Here is a 16,332-nt window from a genome sequence, read left to right as displayed (position 1 = left end):
AAACTGAGGAGGAGCTGGGAGAGGCTGCTGAGCCCCGGGGCACCCTGGGTGTCCATGCCCCCTGCCCACACTGCCACACGCCCATCAGATGGGCCCTGGCTGCCATCATCCTAAAATGAAAGGGTTGGAAGGGTCAGCTTGAGTGGCTGAAGCAGACTGGCGGAGCCATCGGGAGCCAGGCTTCCTGGGGTCCGTCCTTGCTTCACTGCTCACCAGCTCTATGAGTTTCCTGGGCTCCTGGGAGAAAGTGCCACCAACCAGGGGGCCTGAAACAATAGAAGCTCATCCTCTCAGAGTGGGGGGCCAGAAATCCAAAATTAAGGTCTCCCCCCTCCACAAGGCTGTGACCCTATGCACACACTTTATGGGAGGTCCTTTTCCTTGCTTCTTTTGGAGTTCCTTGGCTTGTGGACGCATAGTTGCAACCTTCTCCTCCAGCTTCGTACGGACGTCTCTCCCTTGTGTATGTGCGATGCCTGTTGTTGGCTATAGGGCCCGCCTCTCATCCAGCCTGACCTCATCTTCCCTTGATTGCGCCTGCAAAGACCTATTTCCAGATAAAGTCACATCCACAGATACCAGCGGTTAGGACTTGGACTTTTCATTTGGGAAACACAACTCAACCCACAACACCAGCTGTATGACCTCAGGCAAGGTATTAACCCCTCAGTGCCCTCTCCTCCCGTGTATCATGGGGACCGACTTCCAGGCCCCACTGGGCCCCACCTGGCTCTGCGGAGTTGGAATCTGCCTTTTTTTTTTAAAGATTTATTTATTTTAGAGAGAGCACGCATGTGATCGGAGGGAGGGGAAGAGAGAGAGGGAGAGAAATCCTCAAGCAGACTTCCTCCTAAGCAGGGAGCCCCACGCAGGGCTCAATCCCAGGACCCTGAGATCACCACATGAGCCAAAACCAAGAGTCGGCCGCTCAACCGACTGAGCCACCCAGGTGCCCTGGGAATCTGCCTTTTAACAAGACTCCCCACATGGTTCCTGCTCACATTTGGGGGTGAGGAGCACTCGGTGGGTTTTAAAAGACTAGATTCGGCGCTCAGCACAGCCGAAGCACTTCATATATGTCAGCCATTATTTCTAACCTTCATTTTTCCTCCATTTTATAAACACTGAGAGCACCTTCCATGTGCCCCGAGAAGCTCCGGTCACCACATACAACAGGGCAGAAGCCCACGAGACATAATCCCTACCCCCGAGGAACTCAGAGCTTGGGCGGGAAAACAGCCACGTGCAATCTTTTTAAATGTGGTCAGACCGATCCGGGTGATGATTGGATTTTGCCAAGGGTTCCACAGGCCCTGAAGTGCCAGGTAGGATGGAGTGCCTGGTGGGGAGCCTGGCACCAAGGCCTGTTCCTCTCCTCACCAGCCAGATGCGTGGTTGCCCAGGCAACCGGCTGATGCCCCAGAGACGGCACTCAGGACGCTGTGCCCGAGTTCCCGCTGTTTCCTTGGAAGCACTAATGACTGTGGAGAGACCGCCTCCAGTGGGCACGTAGGGGACTGAGTGCCCGGGCTCTTTCCCCTCTTTCAGACAAATTGTCCGTCTCCCCAGGACCTGGCTTTCCAGGCAGATGTCAGCAGGACGCCCAGCTGCAGTCGGTCTGGAACTGCCACGGGCCAGTCTCACCTCCCCAGTTTAAAGGACTTGTGCGTCTCGGAGCAGGGGTGCAGCTTCCATCAAGGCAGAGGAAGCTCTCAGGTGTGCCTGTCAGAGTGGCTCGGCGGTCAGACCCGGAGGATCTGCAGCTACACCTGCTCCCAGTCCCAGCTCTGGTTCTTACTTGCCACAGGACCTAACCGCTCCCAGCCTCAGTTTTTCTCCTCTGTATAATGGGCCCAATCATATCCCACACCTTGTTGAATGGTTGGGAAGATTCAAAAAATTACTTTATTATATAAAGAGCTTCACACAGGGCCTGGCCTGTGGAGAGTGCTCCAGAAGTGATAACCATTATGCTCTTGTGTCACTTGTCACTTGGGTCATTATGCAGGGTGGTTGTTCCTGGAACGTGGTAACCACTGGATAAGTGGTAGCCAGTATTGCTGTGTTTGATAGCTTTGTGAGCGTGAGTTGAGCCATGCTTTACCTGCCAGCCAAAGCGGGGGGGCAGACCAGGGCTAGGCCTGGGTCTCATTTTGTGTCCTTTCTCTTACTCCCGGTGCCCCCATGGAGCCAGTGGCCAGGGTAGGCATCCCTACACTCCTCTTGATAATCCCCAGTCCCTGGAGGGTAATCACTGATGAATCCATCTGTCAATTAATTATACCAGCAGGTAACATCCCAGTAATTGTATTTGCTAAATTAGCATCTCTTTGCACGTCCACAGGGGCCTGGGAGGTTATAAGCTGTCTCAGGTTGAGGGTCGAGACCTGAGGGCCAAGTGGGCAGTGGGGGTGACACGTGTGGGCTGACCACAGGTCAGGCTTGTATCTGAAGGCAAAGTGATGGTCTTTGATGCCAGAAGGATTTAAGATGTAGTATCCAGTCACTCTGGAGGACTAAAGAGAAGGCCGGCAGCCCAAGTGTTGGGGCCCCCAGAAGCACACCGCTTGGCAGGGATGGTGAGTTAGCTACACAGCCCCATAGTGAGTCATGAAGGAGTGAGGAGGTCAAGGGCCCCTGTCTAGGAATCGGAGAGCCTGGACAAGTTGCCCAACCAGTCAGTCTTCCTGGATGTGTGGGGGACATTTGGGGACACCACCCCGTAAACCTGGGAGGGAAAGCCGGAGGAGCAGGACAGGTGGGGAGGGTGCTACTTACGTTCTGGCCCCAAAGTGCTGGCTGAGCATGGGAAGAGGCAATGAATGTGCTGCTGGTCCTCTGGGAACATTGGTGACGGGGGCCCCAGGACCTTAGAACAGCATTGCCCGGTGGAACTTTCTGCAGTGATGAGAATGGTCTTTCTCTGCATCGTCCGCTATGGTAGCCACTGGCCACTTGTGGCTAGCAAGCAGCCACAGTGTGGCCAGTGGGACCGTGGCACTGAATTTTTCATGGCATTTCATTTTAATTAAGTTAAATGTAAGTAGCACATGGGTCTAGGGACTTTGGGCCTGGGCAGCACAGCTGTGGGCCGTCCACTGGAAAGAAGCTCTAAGAGCCAGTCTGGTTCCTCCCTGGCTCATTTTTCTCGGCAGCTCCAAGGAGCTCCCGTGCCGCCTTTCCTTTAATGACAGGTGGTGGGGAGCATGCGTGCTTGTGTGAGCCTGAGCCTCGGAGGCTGCGGCAGCCAGCACAGCAGCCCCATCACCGGGAGGCGTGCTTCCAGCACATTCTGAGTCACGCCTCTCCTGGTGAGGGGCACACTCCCGGTGACAGCCTGTCTCCCGCGGAGGAGCCGACAGGCTCCGCTTTCCCAGGCCGGAGAAGCCCGGGCGTCTGGTTGTCTCTGCCGTGGGAGCAGTTGCCGGAGAGATGGCGGATGTTGCCCAGGTAACGTCCCCTCCCTGACGAGCAGAGGGTGAGGACTGCAATGGAGTGACTGGCTCTGCCACACAGGAGGCAACAGGCTCTTCCTGCTGGCTCTGTTGTTCCGGGAACTGGTGGGGCTTAGTCACGGATGCCAGGAGTCCTCCTAAGTTCCACCTGCTCTGGACCACTCACTTCTAGGACTTGCTAGGTGACAAGAATGAGAGCTGCTGGTTAGCCAGCGGTGGGGCTGGGTGCTTGATAGATGTTATCTCATGGAAGAGCCGCAGAAGCCTTGGGCAGTAGTCAGTCCGACCCCACATTGCAGATGAGGCAACTAGGTACAAGGAATAGACCGTGAGTTCCACGAGCACTTGGGGCCTGTCTGCTTTGCTCACTGTGGAGATCCTTAGTGCCAAACACAGGGCTTGGCACATCGTAGGAGATGGTTCCTGGTAATTTTTGTTGAGTGGTTGGATAGATGATGGAAGGAGGGATGGATGGATGGGTGGATGCACAGGTGGATGGATGGGTGGACAGGTGGACAGGTGGATGGATGAAGCGGAGCTTAGATTTGAACTGAAGTCTGCTGTTTCAAACCTGTGCTCTTGGCCACTAAGCAACACCAGCTCTGGTTTTGTCTCATGTCCTCCTCTGCCTGCCTAGGTTGGGATTTTTTCTTAAACGCTTCAATTGGAGTATAATTTACACACCTTAAAATCCACCAATTGTAAGTGTATGATTCAGTGACTTTAGTAAATTCATGGAGTGGTACAACCATTACCACAATCGTGGGTTTTTTTTTTTTTAATTTTAAAGATTTTATTTATTTGAGAGAGAGAGAATGAGAGAGAGAGCACGAGAGGGGGAGGGTCAGAGCGAGAAGCAGACTCCTTGCTGAACAGGGAGCCCAATGTGGGACTCCATCCTGGGACTCCAGGATCATGACCTGAGCCAAAGGCAGTCGCTTAACCAACTGAGCCACCCAGGCGCCCCACAATCATGTGTTAGAATATTTCCATCATCCCAAAAGATGCCCTCCTGTCTGTTTGCGGTCTGGTCCCTGTTGCTACCCCCTCCCCCGACCAGCCCCAGGCAATGACTGTTCCGCTTTCTGTCTTTATAAATTTGCCTTTTCTAGACATTTCGTAGAGAAGGAATCCTACAAGATATGTTTTGCTCCTGGCTTCTTTGACTTAGCTCACATTTATAAGGTTTGTCCATATTGTAGCATGTATGAATAAATCCACCCTTTTTACTGCAAATACTAGTCCATTGTCTGGATAGACCACATTTTGCTTACCTGTTCACCAGGTGACGGACATGTGGGTTGTTTCCAGTTTGAGGCTGTTGAGAATAATGCCACAGACATTCGTGTCCATGTCTCCGTGTAGAGTCTGTTTTTATTTCTCTTGGGCAGATTTCTAAGAACAGAACTGCTGGGTCGTATGATAAATGTATGCTTCATGCTTTAAGTAACCATCGAACTGTTCTCCGGTGGCGCTGTGCTCCCGCACGATGCCATCAGCAGCGCACACGGATCCCAGCCTCCATGTCCTCGCCAACACTCGGGGTCGTCTTTTTGGTTACAGCCTGCCTGGTGGGTGTGAAGTGGTGTCTCTCCATGGTTTGAATCAGTATCTCCCTGGCGGCTCGCCATGTTGAGCAGCTTTCTGCCCACTTACTCCTAGACTGTCTTTGCCCTGAAAAGCCAGGGGTTGGCAAGCTTTTTCTCTAAAAGGACCAAATATTTGGGGCTTTGCGGGCCACACCGGATTTCTGTCCCATGTTCTTTGGGGTTTTTTGCATCACAACCCCTAAGGACATTCTGGGCTTCCTTGCACAAAACAAAGCCAGGGGCTGGATTTGGCGCCCTGCCGCACTTTGCCGACTCCTGCTTTAAGCCCCTCGTGGAGAATTCCAGGGCCCCTGCTGAAAGAATCTGGTGGCCCATGGAGCCCACGCTGAACATGGCAAGAGGTCACCCACCCCTCCTGGTGAAGGGGCTCAGGGAGAGGAGATCCTGCAAAGCCAAAGGGTCAGGTTCCAGAGGTGTCCCCATCCCGCCCCACAGTGATTCAACACCCGATGAGCTCATCAGAGTTCCTGGGATGAAAACTGCTCATTTGTCACCCAAGATGGAGTGAGTGGGTCCCTGTGGGTCCTGGGCAGGCCTCCCTCTGCCCTGTCCCAGACCTTAGCGCCTCTTGTGGGGCCCAGCAGCCTGCGCTCCCCGCCCCCACCATGATTTCAGAGCCCTGCTGTCCACCTGCTGTTCGTACTGGTGCTTCCCGCAGCCCCTCCACCCCCTGGTTGCCTGGCCTCCGGCTCTCCCAGCCCCCGTGGACTTGTCCTGGCCCTCACCGTATGCCCCCAAGCTTTCTTGACCCCCTTCATCGCTGTGTCTCTTGGCAAATCTATCCCTCCTCTTCACTGTCTGCCCTGGCCCTGACAGATGTGATAGAGAAACACCTTTGGAATTAACCAGAGCCGATTCTGACTCCTGAATTGTCGCTTTCTAGCTGTGTGACCTTGGGCGAGTCATGCCACCTCTCTGGCCGTGAGAGTCCTGTATATAAACGGGACACTAGAGTCCTGTAGCAGACGTTGCAGATGAGCCCCTCCACCACTCTGCTCGGAAGGCTGCTCACCGGGACCGCATGTGACCGCCTGGGGCCATGTTCTTTTCTGGCCGTGGGAGCCCTTTGTCCTGGGCACAGGGCAGCTGGAAGTAGGGCAGTGTCCGGGGAGTTGGTGGGTAAATGCTACAGCTTCCTCGCTCCCTGGTGGGGGGAGGGGGGTACGGTCTCCTCGAGTCCCCACAGGACTCACAGCTGGCCCCACAGTGGCCCAGTCATAATGCTTGGCGGTGCCCCATTAATGATTGCCTTCTCCTCCCCACCCTGCACTGATGTGTCCTACAACGCCTTGCAAATAAAGAAACCGTTTGCACTTGGGTTCTTGTCTTAGGGCCTGCTCTGGGGGCTGCTTAGCCCGTGGCAGGTCCCCATCTCCAGGAGTACTGTGAGGTTGCAGTGAGATGATGCCCAGAAGTGCTCAGCGCGGTGCCTGGTGCGTAGTATGTGCTCTTTACGCATTGGCCCTTGTCACAAGCCCTGGGACCTTCTGGATTTGAATGCACCCACAGGTCCTGGGGAGGCCCATTAAGCAAGGGCTAGGGTGCTCACAAGAGAGCTGTTGTCCTTCCCCTGTAAGGAGGGGTGTGTCGGTGAGCGCTGAGGCTAATGCTGCCCAGTGAGCCCTTTTGCCTGGACCTTGCTGCCTCAGAGTCTCAGGGATGTCTGAGTGTGGAGAGCTTCGGACAGCACTCAATGCCCCTCCCCTCCCCTGCCCCTCCCCTCCCCGTACCCCCCCCCACACACACACACAACACGCTGGCTCTATTTGGCGAAGTTTCAGTGAGGGTTGGGTGGAACAGTGTTCACCAAAGATTAATGATCGCTTTTTCTAGGTTGTGGGATTTTTGAGGCCTTTTTTCACTTACCCTCTTCTTTGTGTTTTTCCAGCATGGTTTAAATGTCTTACAATGAACAGGCATCATTTTCACAAAAAGAATGAAGTCATTATTCTTTCAAAGGTAAATAACTTGCTGCTGGTCAGAAGATAGGGCCCTTATGGCTCAGACCGTTTTCAACTCTCGACTCCACTGTGGGAAGACATGGATATGAATCGTGTGGTTTTCTTTGGGGCTTAATATATGGCGAGTTTCTGTGACCGTTTCGCGGTCATTTAAAAATAAAGCAATTCTCTGGGTATAGAGCAAAACCACTGTGTCCAGGACTCAAAGGAGCATTCACCTTCAGGGATGGGAAGTGTCTCCATGGTGTTAGACTTTGGGCACTCTGTGTTTGCACAGGCCAGGCAGTGCGGAGGTGGCCGTCTCCTGGCTGACGGTGACTGGGACTGAGGCCTCAGGGAACTGGGGCGTCTTGTCATGAAAGTCATGGGGCTCTCATAGTCACCATCATCCCCCCCTCCCGACCGTGTATTCACTGTTCACTAAATACCCTCTCCTGACAGAGCTCCCCACGCGTGTCTTCCAGTCCTTACAGGATCTAAAATGATTGACAAGTCATGTCCCCCACCTGAAGAAAATGATGCTGTCTAATTCCCCCACTTGTTTCTTTTGCCCTGCTGCCCCTCCGAGAGGACTTGTCTCCTAGTTCTTGATGAGGGATGGTGACTGGCAGAGCACAGCCAGACCAAGAGGGAGAATGAAGAGGCTGTCCTGGGCAGGCAGGCTGGCCAGCAGGTGCAAGAATGCTGGGAGAGTGGGGGGGACAAGCTACATTGATGTACATAAGAAAGATCGGGGATTTGCGGTGCCTGGGTGACTCAGTCGGTTAAGTGTCTGCCTTCAGCTCAGGTCGTGATTTCACCCCCCACCCCCGCCTTCAAGTCCTGGGATCCAGCCCCACATGGGGCTCGGAGCCTGCTTCTCCCTCTCCCTCTGCCCCTCCCCACCCCAACTGGTGCTCATTCTCTTAAATAAATAAACATTTAAAAAGATCTGGGATGATGAGGGGAAACAGACTTTGTTGTGAGTTAGCTATGTGGGTGATGGTGGTGATGATGGGGCATGATTAGCAAGTGAGAGACTCTGGAAAATCATGGAGTTTGGGAACAAACGGGAGAAAGAAAGTGGGATCCTATTTGCATTGCTGTGGGTTGTCCGTTTCACCCTCGTGAAGTTTTTCCAAAGAGACAGGTTAAGAACCCGGGTTCCCTTTTTGTTGCCGTGTCTATTCTGTTTGGCCTCTGCCTTCGAATGTGACTCCGTACAGAGAGTGGACCACATGGGTCCAGAATTTATGAAGATCACACCCTGAAAGAGCCTGCAGAGTAATTTCATGCCTAATTTGCAGAAGAGGAAACTGAGGCTCAGTAGGTGATATGCTTTATGGTAAGAACTAGGCCTCCAGTCTATCTTGTGTTCCACTGCGAGGCCTCACTCAGCACAGTTAACTACTCAGGTTGATAAGGAATAGGTTCCCCCAGATACTTCCCTGAAGGCCCTGGGTTCCAAGACCACTTTGCAATTCCAAACTCAGAAACTAAATGATCAGGGAGAGCCCTGGCAGCCTCGGGGCCAGAGGGGCACCCTGACCTCCTCCCTCCCACTGCCTCATTCAGACTCTGGCTCAGAGATTGCGACTTGTCACCCAGCTGGCTGCTGGCTCGGTGACACTAAACTTAGGTTTTCCCCAGGGAGCAGAGCACTTAATGAAGGAGTTCATCCAGCGGGAGACTCCCAAGCGAGCCAGGGCGGCAGAGCCAGCTGCAGCGCTGGGAGGGGGTTTGGCTGGGACCTCCGCCTGCCAAGGGTTGCTGTTTCCATGATGTCAGAGAGGCGGAACTCTGCCTCACATCACGGGAGACAGCACCCCTCGCCCCAGGGCTGTCTGGCTTTGGACGTGGCCCTAAGCAAAGGTGAGAATGCTCGTCTTACTCACCAGGAGGAAACTGAGGACTGCCTTCACGTTTCTTGGGGGCCTCTGGGCTTGTCAGCACCTGGCCGGAGTTGAATTCCTGGCCCCAAGCCTTTCTGTCCCTTTTTTTAGCTGGACTCCACTCTCCAGGGGGACCTCTTAGGACCGGGATGAGAGAAACTGTGCCTCCAGCTCAAAGAAGGTCCCTCTGTGCACCCTGGAATGCACCCGCTCTGGCTGCGTGTGAATACTTAGGGAGTACGTTTGGCAGATGTGATCTGAAAGAGAAACCGCTTCATTCTTTTTTTTTTTAAGTCATTGGAAGCAGTGTGAAGACTTCTCGGCTAGTGTCTGGGAGGCCTGGTTGGACTTTGCCTTTCTCTGGGAGTCCGTTTCTTACAGGGTGGTCCACGCCGACAGTTTCTCGGGGCGTTACACATCCTATTGCATCGGTTTCTCTGATCATCTTGCGTCTTCCGCCCTCAGCGTGTCAATAACATGTTCGTGTCTCCTTCTCTCTCCCGACCAGAAAAAGATTTACAAATATAAGAAAGTCCTGAGTAACCCAAGCCGTTGGGAAGTTGTGTTGAAGGAGATCCGAACTCTAGTGGACATGGCCCTGACATCCCCCCTGCAGGATGACTCCATCAACCAAGCCCCACTGGAAATTGTCTCAAAACTGCTCTCAGAGGTAAGACATTCCTCCTGCTTGATTTTGTACACCCCCACCCCCGCCTTCAAGTTTTTTTTCCTTTCCTTCGGCTGAGCACAACGCCGTACCTGGCGGCAGAACTGGACCCGAGTTTGTGCTGTCTCCCCATTGCCCAAGGAGGTGAACGGTGTCCCCCAGCCTCAGGGAGCCCAGCAGGAGGTTTGTCCCAGTGCCTGCAGCCGAGCGCCCCGAGGGTGGGGCAGGGGTGAAGGGACAGTTGTGGCTGCCCTGCCAGGCCCCACCCCCGAACATGGGGGACCGGTCTTGGGCCTGAGGCTGGGCGGGTGGAGATGATGATGGCAGCCAATTTCAGAATTTTCCAGTTCATCCCTGAGCCAGAGCACGTCGGTCAAGCCCCCAGACCGCGCTTCCTCCCTGCCCCTCGGCGTGGGGGCCGGCCGGCCCTGCCCGTCTCCATCCTCCCCCTGCCCTGGCCTGCATCAGCTCCAGGGGCCCAGGCAGCGATGGCTGTCTGCCCCCACCACCCGCCCAGCAGCAGAAATTCTGGCAGCAGCCCGCAGCCGGCATAGCTCGGCTTTGCCAGGTGGCCCCACACTAGGGCGTGTGCCGTGCAGGACACTGTCCTGGGCGTGGGGACGAAGACAAGCCCCTGTCCTCCTGGAGCCCACGTTCCCCCAGGGGGACAGACAAGAGCGAGGGCCTCAATCAGTGTCGGTCCCGCTGTTTTTTGTGGGGAGGTGACGGCTGCTTGGAAACGCACTGTTTACTCTGCCCCAACCATCTTGTCAGCGCTTCCCAAATACTAACACTTGTCTCGTTTGTTTGCCTGCCTGGCCCCCTGGAGACCTGGCGTTGATGACTCCTGATTTAAACCCCGCATGGCCACCAGAGTGACGCTTCTGTCCCCCTCCCCTGGGACGGGCCCCTGCTCTCCTGGCATGCCCGATTCCCTGAGTAGCTTCTAGATGCCCCCTCTGAGCCTGCGCAAGCTCCTTGCTGCCTAGAACCACCCCTTCCTCTGTGGACCCAGGCTGGTTGCTGCCGGTCAGTCCAGGAAACTGGCCCATGCCTTCCACGTCTGCTGAATAGAGGGTCCCTTGCCCTGGAAGCAAGTGGGGGCAAGAAGTAGAAGATAGGCAGTAAAGACTATCGCAGGTAGGGGAGCAGAGACCATGCCCTCCGGTGTGAGACAGGTTCATTTCACAGAAGAGCAAAGACTCCGGCTCTGAAATGAATCACAGTCAAGGTCTGGAATTTGAGACCAGGCCAGGTACTGTATACCCAGCATTCCCTCCTGGCTTCCCAGCCCGAGCCCAGGCTGGCTGCTCACCATCAGTAAGCACCTGCCCTGTGCCAACAGGTGTCAGGTGCCGTGCACACAACGTCCCAGGTAGTACATCTGCCCTAGAGAGCTGGGCCTTGCTGTCTCCATTATACAATCGAGGAAATTGAGGCCCCGAGACACTGAGCAACCTGCTGAGCAAGCAGTGGGGCTGGAATTTCCACCTTAGGGCTCCCTCCCTCTCACTGCAAGGCCACATCGCCCACCCCTTCTGCTCCACCAGTCCGCACCCCACCGCCACACCATCAGTAGATCAGGCTCGCTGTCAGGACGACGGGGAAGGCGGCAGGTGGGCTCTACCGCCAGCTTCTGGCAACATTTGTTTCTATCTTACATGTTTCATAGACCACGTGCCCCTGGGCCTTTGCATCACCTCTCGGGCCAAGGTTTTAAAAATCATCTGACCCCCAAGCACTAGGGTGGAAAGAGAAAGGCATTTAAAGGGAAAAGAAAAAAGGAAGAAACTTGCATCTGCTGTGTACCTACCGTGTGACAGGCAAGGGGTCATTATTATTCACTTTGACAGACAAGCGCTGCTATTTGGTGAGGGACAGAGCTGGGACTGCAGCCCAGGCAGCAGCCTTTCTGAGTGACATGTTTTTTGAGTACGTACTCTGTGACCACTGCTTTGGCAGGCACTTAGAGCTGATACTTTACATTTCTCCAGGAACCCTGCGAGGTAAGTCCTAAAATGTAGAGATGAGTGACCAGAGGCTCAGAGAGGCTGTCACTTGCATAAGTGGTGGGCCAGGATCCACGCCCAGGTCTGTCTTTTTGGAAAGCTCACGCTCTTATGCATAGATGTAGCATAAATTGGTAGAGGCTTTCTAGTGGGGCGGGGGGCGCCCCAGCTGTGTAGGACATGATGGTTGAGAACAGGTGTTGTAGAAGCAGAAGGACCTGGTTCTACCCTTCAGGTGCTAACTGGCCTTGGACAATGTACTAGGTCTCTCAGTACCGTTTTCTTCTGTGAGTTGGGGCGAAGATGAGCACCCATTCCATAGAATTAAGGATCGGGTGCTCTAATACGTACAAAGCGCCTGGCCCTGTGCCTGATTTACAGGGAGCATTTGATAAATGGTCACATTTTTGTTGTCATGGGAGATGGTTGTGATCTTGACCTTAAGCTCTCTCAGCTGAAGGGTCTGGGGGATGGGTGGAAAAACAAACAGATCCTTCCTCCTCCTTGCCCTTTTTTGTCTAGAATATATGGGCTAGATTATTTGTTCTCTCTACTCAGGTTGCTCCCGGGGTCTCCTTCTGGGAGGCTCCAGGTGTCCCCAAAGCAACCCGAAGGTGGGCAGGATCCCAAGGAAGGGAGCGAGGGAGGGGGAGGAGGGGGCTCTTGGTTCTGAGAAAGGACTGTCCATCCACTGGCCAAAAAAAGCCACATCCCTGACCCCCCGGGCCTTTGTTGAGTTGAGTAGATAGAGTGACCATTCAGTTTAGGGTTCCCACGTCCCCTGCGATGCACTGGCTGTTAGTGAGTGCTTTCCACCCAGGGTGGAAAATGGCCTTGGTGGAGAGAAGTGTCCCTGCAGAATGGCACAGGCTGCCACCAGAGATTGGGACAAAGGAACTGGCGTCTGTGCTTGCTCTTGGTGGAAAGGTGCACAGGTGCAGTGAGGACTGGGCTGGACCCTTCAGAGCTGCCCACCGCAGCCTGAGAAATGGAACCGTCCCTTGCGTGGGCCGAGCACCAGAGCTCAGTAGTTAGAGATGCACATTTTGGCATCAGGACAGACAGTGGTCCAACCCCCACCCCAACCTCTCTTCCCTGTGCTCCTGGGCAAGCAGCTCCTGGGGCTCAGGTAGCTCATCTGTCGATGGGAGAGTAGGAGAACCACTGTAAGAAAGAAATGGGTGGGATAAGGATTACGAAGTGTACTCATGGCCTGAGGCATAGTGAGCTTGCCGTCAGTCCTAAGGAAAGACCAAAGCTTTCCATCAGAAAAATTACTGATGTTTAATAATCTACCACAAATGGGCTCCTTAAACGCTACCAATGTCCACAAAAAGAAAAAACCTTTGGAATCCAAGAACCATCCTTCCACCTTCCACGTGTTTCTGGATTCTAAGCGCTGAGGGCCAGGCTGTCTCCATGGTGACTTGGGGACTTGAGGAGCACAGACACTGGTCCGGGTTCCGTGGCGGTCCTCCCGCCTCAGGCAGCCAGGCAGAAGCATGTTCACGGCCCCCTGGCTTAGCTGTTGCTTCAGCCGGTTGTAAACTCCTTAGGTATCCTGATGCTCCTTATAGCCGATGCCAGGTGGTGAACAGGGTGGGGCTCTTTCTAGAACCCTAGAACGCTCGATCTTGCTAGTTCACTGTCCAATGAGGCGGCACAAGACGAGGAGGCAGACGTGGCTCTGTTAAGAGATCTGAATAGAGACCGGTGAGAGCCCGTGCCCACCGAGACGAACAGACGCAACAGAGCACACCGTGAAACTAGCAGAGATGACAGTAGTGACGGTTCCGGGGTTTTCCCACGATTTCTCGCTTCTCGTGTGTTCATTCCTTTCCTCAGTCATGTATTCACAGGATGGTGGTAATAGGCACCCACTGGGTAAGAAAATTCCAGATCGGGGAGAAAAAAACCCTAAAAATGAAACAAATTTAATCCATTCAACTTACTATTCTTTCTGCAAGCTAATTGCTAGAATTCAAATTTAACTAAAACATGTTTGGCTCACGGAACACCATCCTTCCCTGGGAACCCAGCTGGAGAACCACTGAAATAATATATGTGAGGCGCCTAAAAGCCTGGCACACGGTCAAGATTCAGAAGTCTGTTTCTTTCCGTGTTTGCTGTGAACCTGCCTTCTGGCTTCCCAATAGCATCGGTATGACCAGCATGGAGCACAGGGTTAAGCCCTGTCTTTGCATCCTCTCACTGAAGCCTATGGAAGTTCCCCATTTATGGAAGGAGAAACAGAGTCTCACCAAGGGGGAGTGACTGGTCCAAGGTCACATAACTCACAAGGGGTGAAACTGGGACTCGAAACTCAGTGTTCGTCCCCCCTGCCCCGGCCGCCCCAAAGTCATACTTTTCTCCCTTCCTGGCCGAGCCTTGGAGGGTTTTTCTGATCTGCTTAATTAAGACGAAGCCACACCTGCACTCTGAGAGGCTGAAAGTGTTTTAAACTGTTTGGACGTTTGAGATGCAAACATTCCATTTGATTAATATTATGGTTTTTTTTGTTTTGTTTTGTCTTCCTCCTGAACTTTCCACTCAATCCCTTAGAACACAAACTTGACTACCCAGGAGCATGAGAACATCATTGTGGTAAGTCTCTCGAGATCCCTCTCCCTCTGTCCACCTCCCGGTGCCCACAGTTCTTGCCCCTGTCTGAGTGACTTCTCGAAGCACCGGTGTAATCCACCAGCATGGCGACCTCACTCAGTCTTATCTCTTCTGTTAAGCCAGACATGTCTGCCTCCTGCCTTTGCACATTTCAGAGCCCCAGTTGATTGGGGGGGGGGGTACGTAATTATCAGTCTTTGAGGTTTGTAACAAATGTGTCTTCATTGCCTCCTCCTTCCTGAGTGTGCTGGGGGGAGTTGAAGGCAGATGGCAGAGAGCATATAATTTATTCAGAGGCATAACCCTATTAGCTGAGAGGTGAATGGTCTCTTTCTTGCCCCAGGACATGTCTCCTAATTAATCCACGTATAGAACCTGGATTTAATTCTCTCTGATACACAAAGTGAGGTCATATTTTCTGGGACTTGACTATGATGTAAGCATCTTTGGGGTAAAATAGCTTCCTGGGTGATTTTAAGCTCTGAAATGTGACTCTCACTAGAGAGAAATGAGGTTGCAGCTACTGGGTGCCAAGCACTGTGCCATGTATTTGAATCCATAGGTAATGAAGACAGGCCCTGCTCCCAAGGGGTTTATCATCTATTGTAGGAAGACAGATGAGACCACGGCAAAAACAGGATGTAGCCTAGAGAGGAGAGTGATAAACTCACCTGGGAGAAAAAGCCATGGTGCTTCCTGGAGGCAATGATGTCTGAACTGGGTTTTGAAGGATCAATAGGAGTTCGCCAGATGGCAAAACAGAGTAAAGGCATTCCAGAGAGAGGAAACAAAACATGCATAGAGATGTAAAACAACGTGGTATATTCTGGAAGCTTCGGCATTGCTGGAGTGTAAAGTATAAGGACGTGGGAAATAGGGAGGCAGAACTTGAGATGGAAGTGAGAGGTAAAGCCTTATGTGCCCAGAAAGGACATTCACCTGCCCCAGTGGTCCTACGGCTACAGCCTTTGAAACAGGGGCAAGATGCCAATTCCATGACCCTCTGAGCCAAATGAAGATTTCATAGGCCCACCCACCTGGTCCTGGCAAGCCCAGCCTGGAGATTCACCCTCCTCACCCCAGCTGGGTCTTGTGGGTACCAAAGGAGGTGGGTCCTAGGCCACTTACTATGGAGAGTAAAGGCAGCAGCTTCTGTGGAGTCCCGCCTACAGTGGCTGGCACATAGTAGGTGCTCAGTGAGAATTTGCTAAAAATATAAAAGTTTTTTTTTTCTTCCCCTTGCTGCATCCTGACCACTCATTGCCTTCTCTTGCCAGAACAGGGAAATTGTCAACCTGGGTGCCCCCACTCACCACCACCACCTTTCTCTGGTATACCACTAATTAATAAATTCATTTAACAAACATTTGTGGACATGTAAGGACAAGTATGTACCAAACACTAGTCTCTGTTCCACAGACCTAGAGCTGCTATTGAGAGATTTGCTGTGTGCTAGAGGAACCTGGCAGGTCGGCAGATACTCGGGGGTTGAGATTCGTTTGGAGTGTTAGGGGAGCACAGCGGGCAGGTACCTAACATCCTCTGCCAGTGAGGGTGCTGGGAGGAGGATGACAGAGGGCTTCCAGGTGGAGGTGAGCAAACTGGATCTTAAAGGAGGGGTAGGAGTGCTCCAGGGAAAGGCAGTCCAGGGAGAGGGCCCAGCACGAGAAAGAGCAGTGAGACTGGCAAAGCAGGCGGGGACATGGGTACCAGGGAAGGAGTCGGCCTCTTCCTCTCCCAGCTGGCACCACGTTGTGGATCCACCCCCCCCCCCCCAACTCTTCAACCCGGGAAGAAGGGTGAGGGCTTTGGACTGGGGATGAGCCTGGGAAAGGAATTTTGATCTGAGCGATCCAGGCTGCTTTTATCCAGCTAATTTGGTGAGGCTGACCCCTTAATTGGGCTGGGCTAAGCTCCCCTGCTTAACAGACGTGCCCGAGAACAGAGAAGAATTTGATCTGAGGTCTGCCCCTCAGCCCTGCATTTTACAGCCTCCCTTTCAGTGCTCTTGATTACCAGTGCCCTTATCATCATTGGGAAGCCGCCTTCCTGTCCAGAGATGACATTATCTGATTTGACCGGTTAGCAATTAGTCTTCTCCCAGCGGGGCTTGGTATGTTTTTAATGTGCTTGTTTT

General features: G+C 53.3%; 1 protein-coding gene across 4 annotated transcripts in view; it reads left to right on the top strand.

The window, feature by feature from the left end:
- CMIP (c-Maf inducing protein) overlaps window positions 1-16,332 on the top strand; it is a 230,356-nt gene that overhangs the window by 169,599 nt on the left and 44,425 nt on the right. For 3 of the 4 annotated variants that reach the window (XM_078062972.1, XM_078062971.1, XM_036084960.2), the window contains 2 exons: window positions 9,406-9,567; window positions 14,136-14,177. In XM_078062972.1, coding sequence (XP_077919098.1) covers window positions 9,406-9,567; window positions 14,136-14,177 — 204 coding nt within the window. Of the gene's footprint in view, window positions 1-3,298; window positions 3,451-9,405; window positions 9,568-14,135; window positions 14,178-16,332 lie in introns of those variants that run through there. The other variant, XM_078062973.1, reaches the window with a different exon arrangement.

Source organism: Halichoerus grypus, chromosome 15, assembly GCF_964656455.1.
Source record: "Halichoerus grypus chromosome 15, mHalGry1.hap1.1, whole genome shotgun sequence".
NCBI classification, from domain to species: Eukaryota; Metazoa; Chordata; class Mammalia; order Carnivora; family Phocidae; genus Halichoerus; species Halichoerus grypus.
The sequence above is the reverse complement of the archived record's forward strand: the minus strand, read 5'-3'. Positions and strand labels throughout refer to the sequence as shown.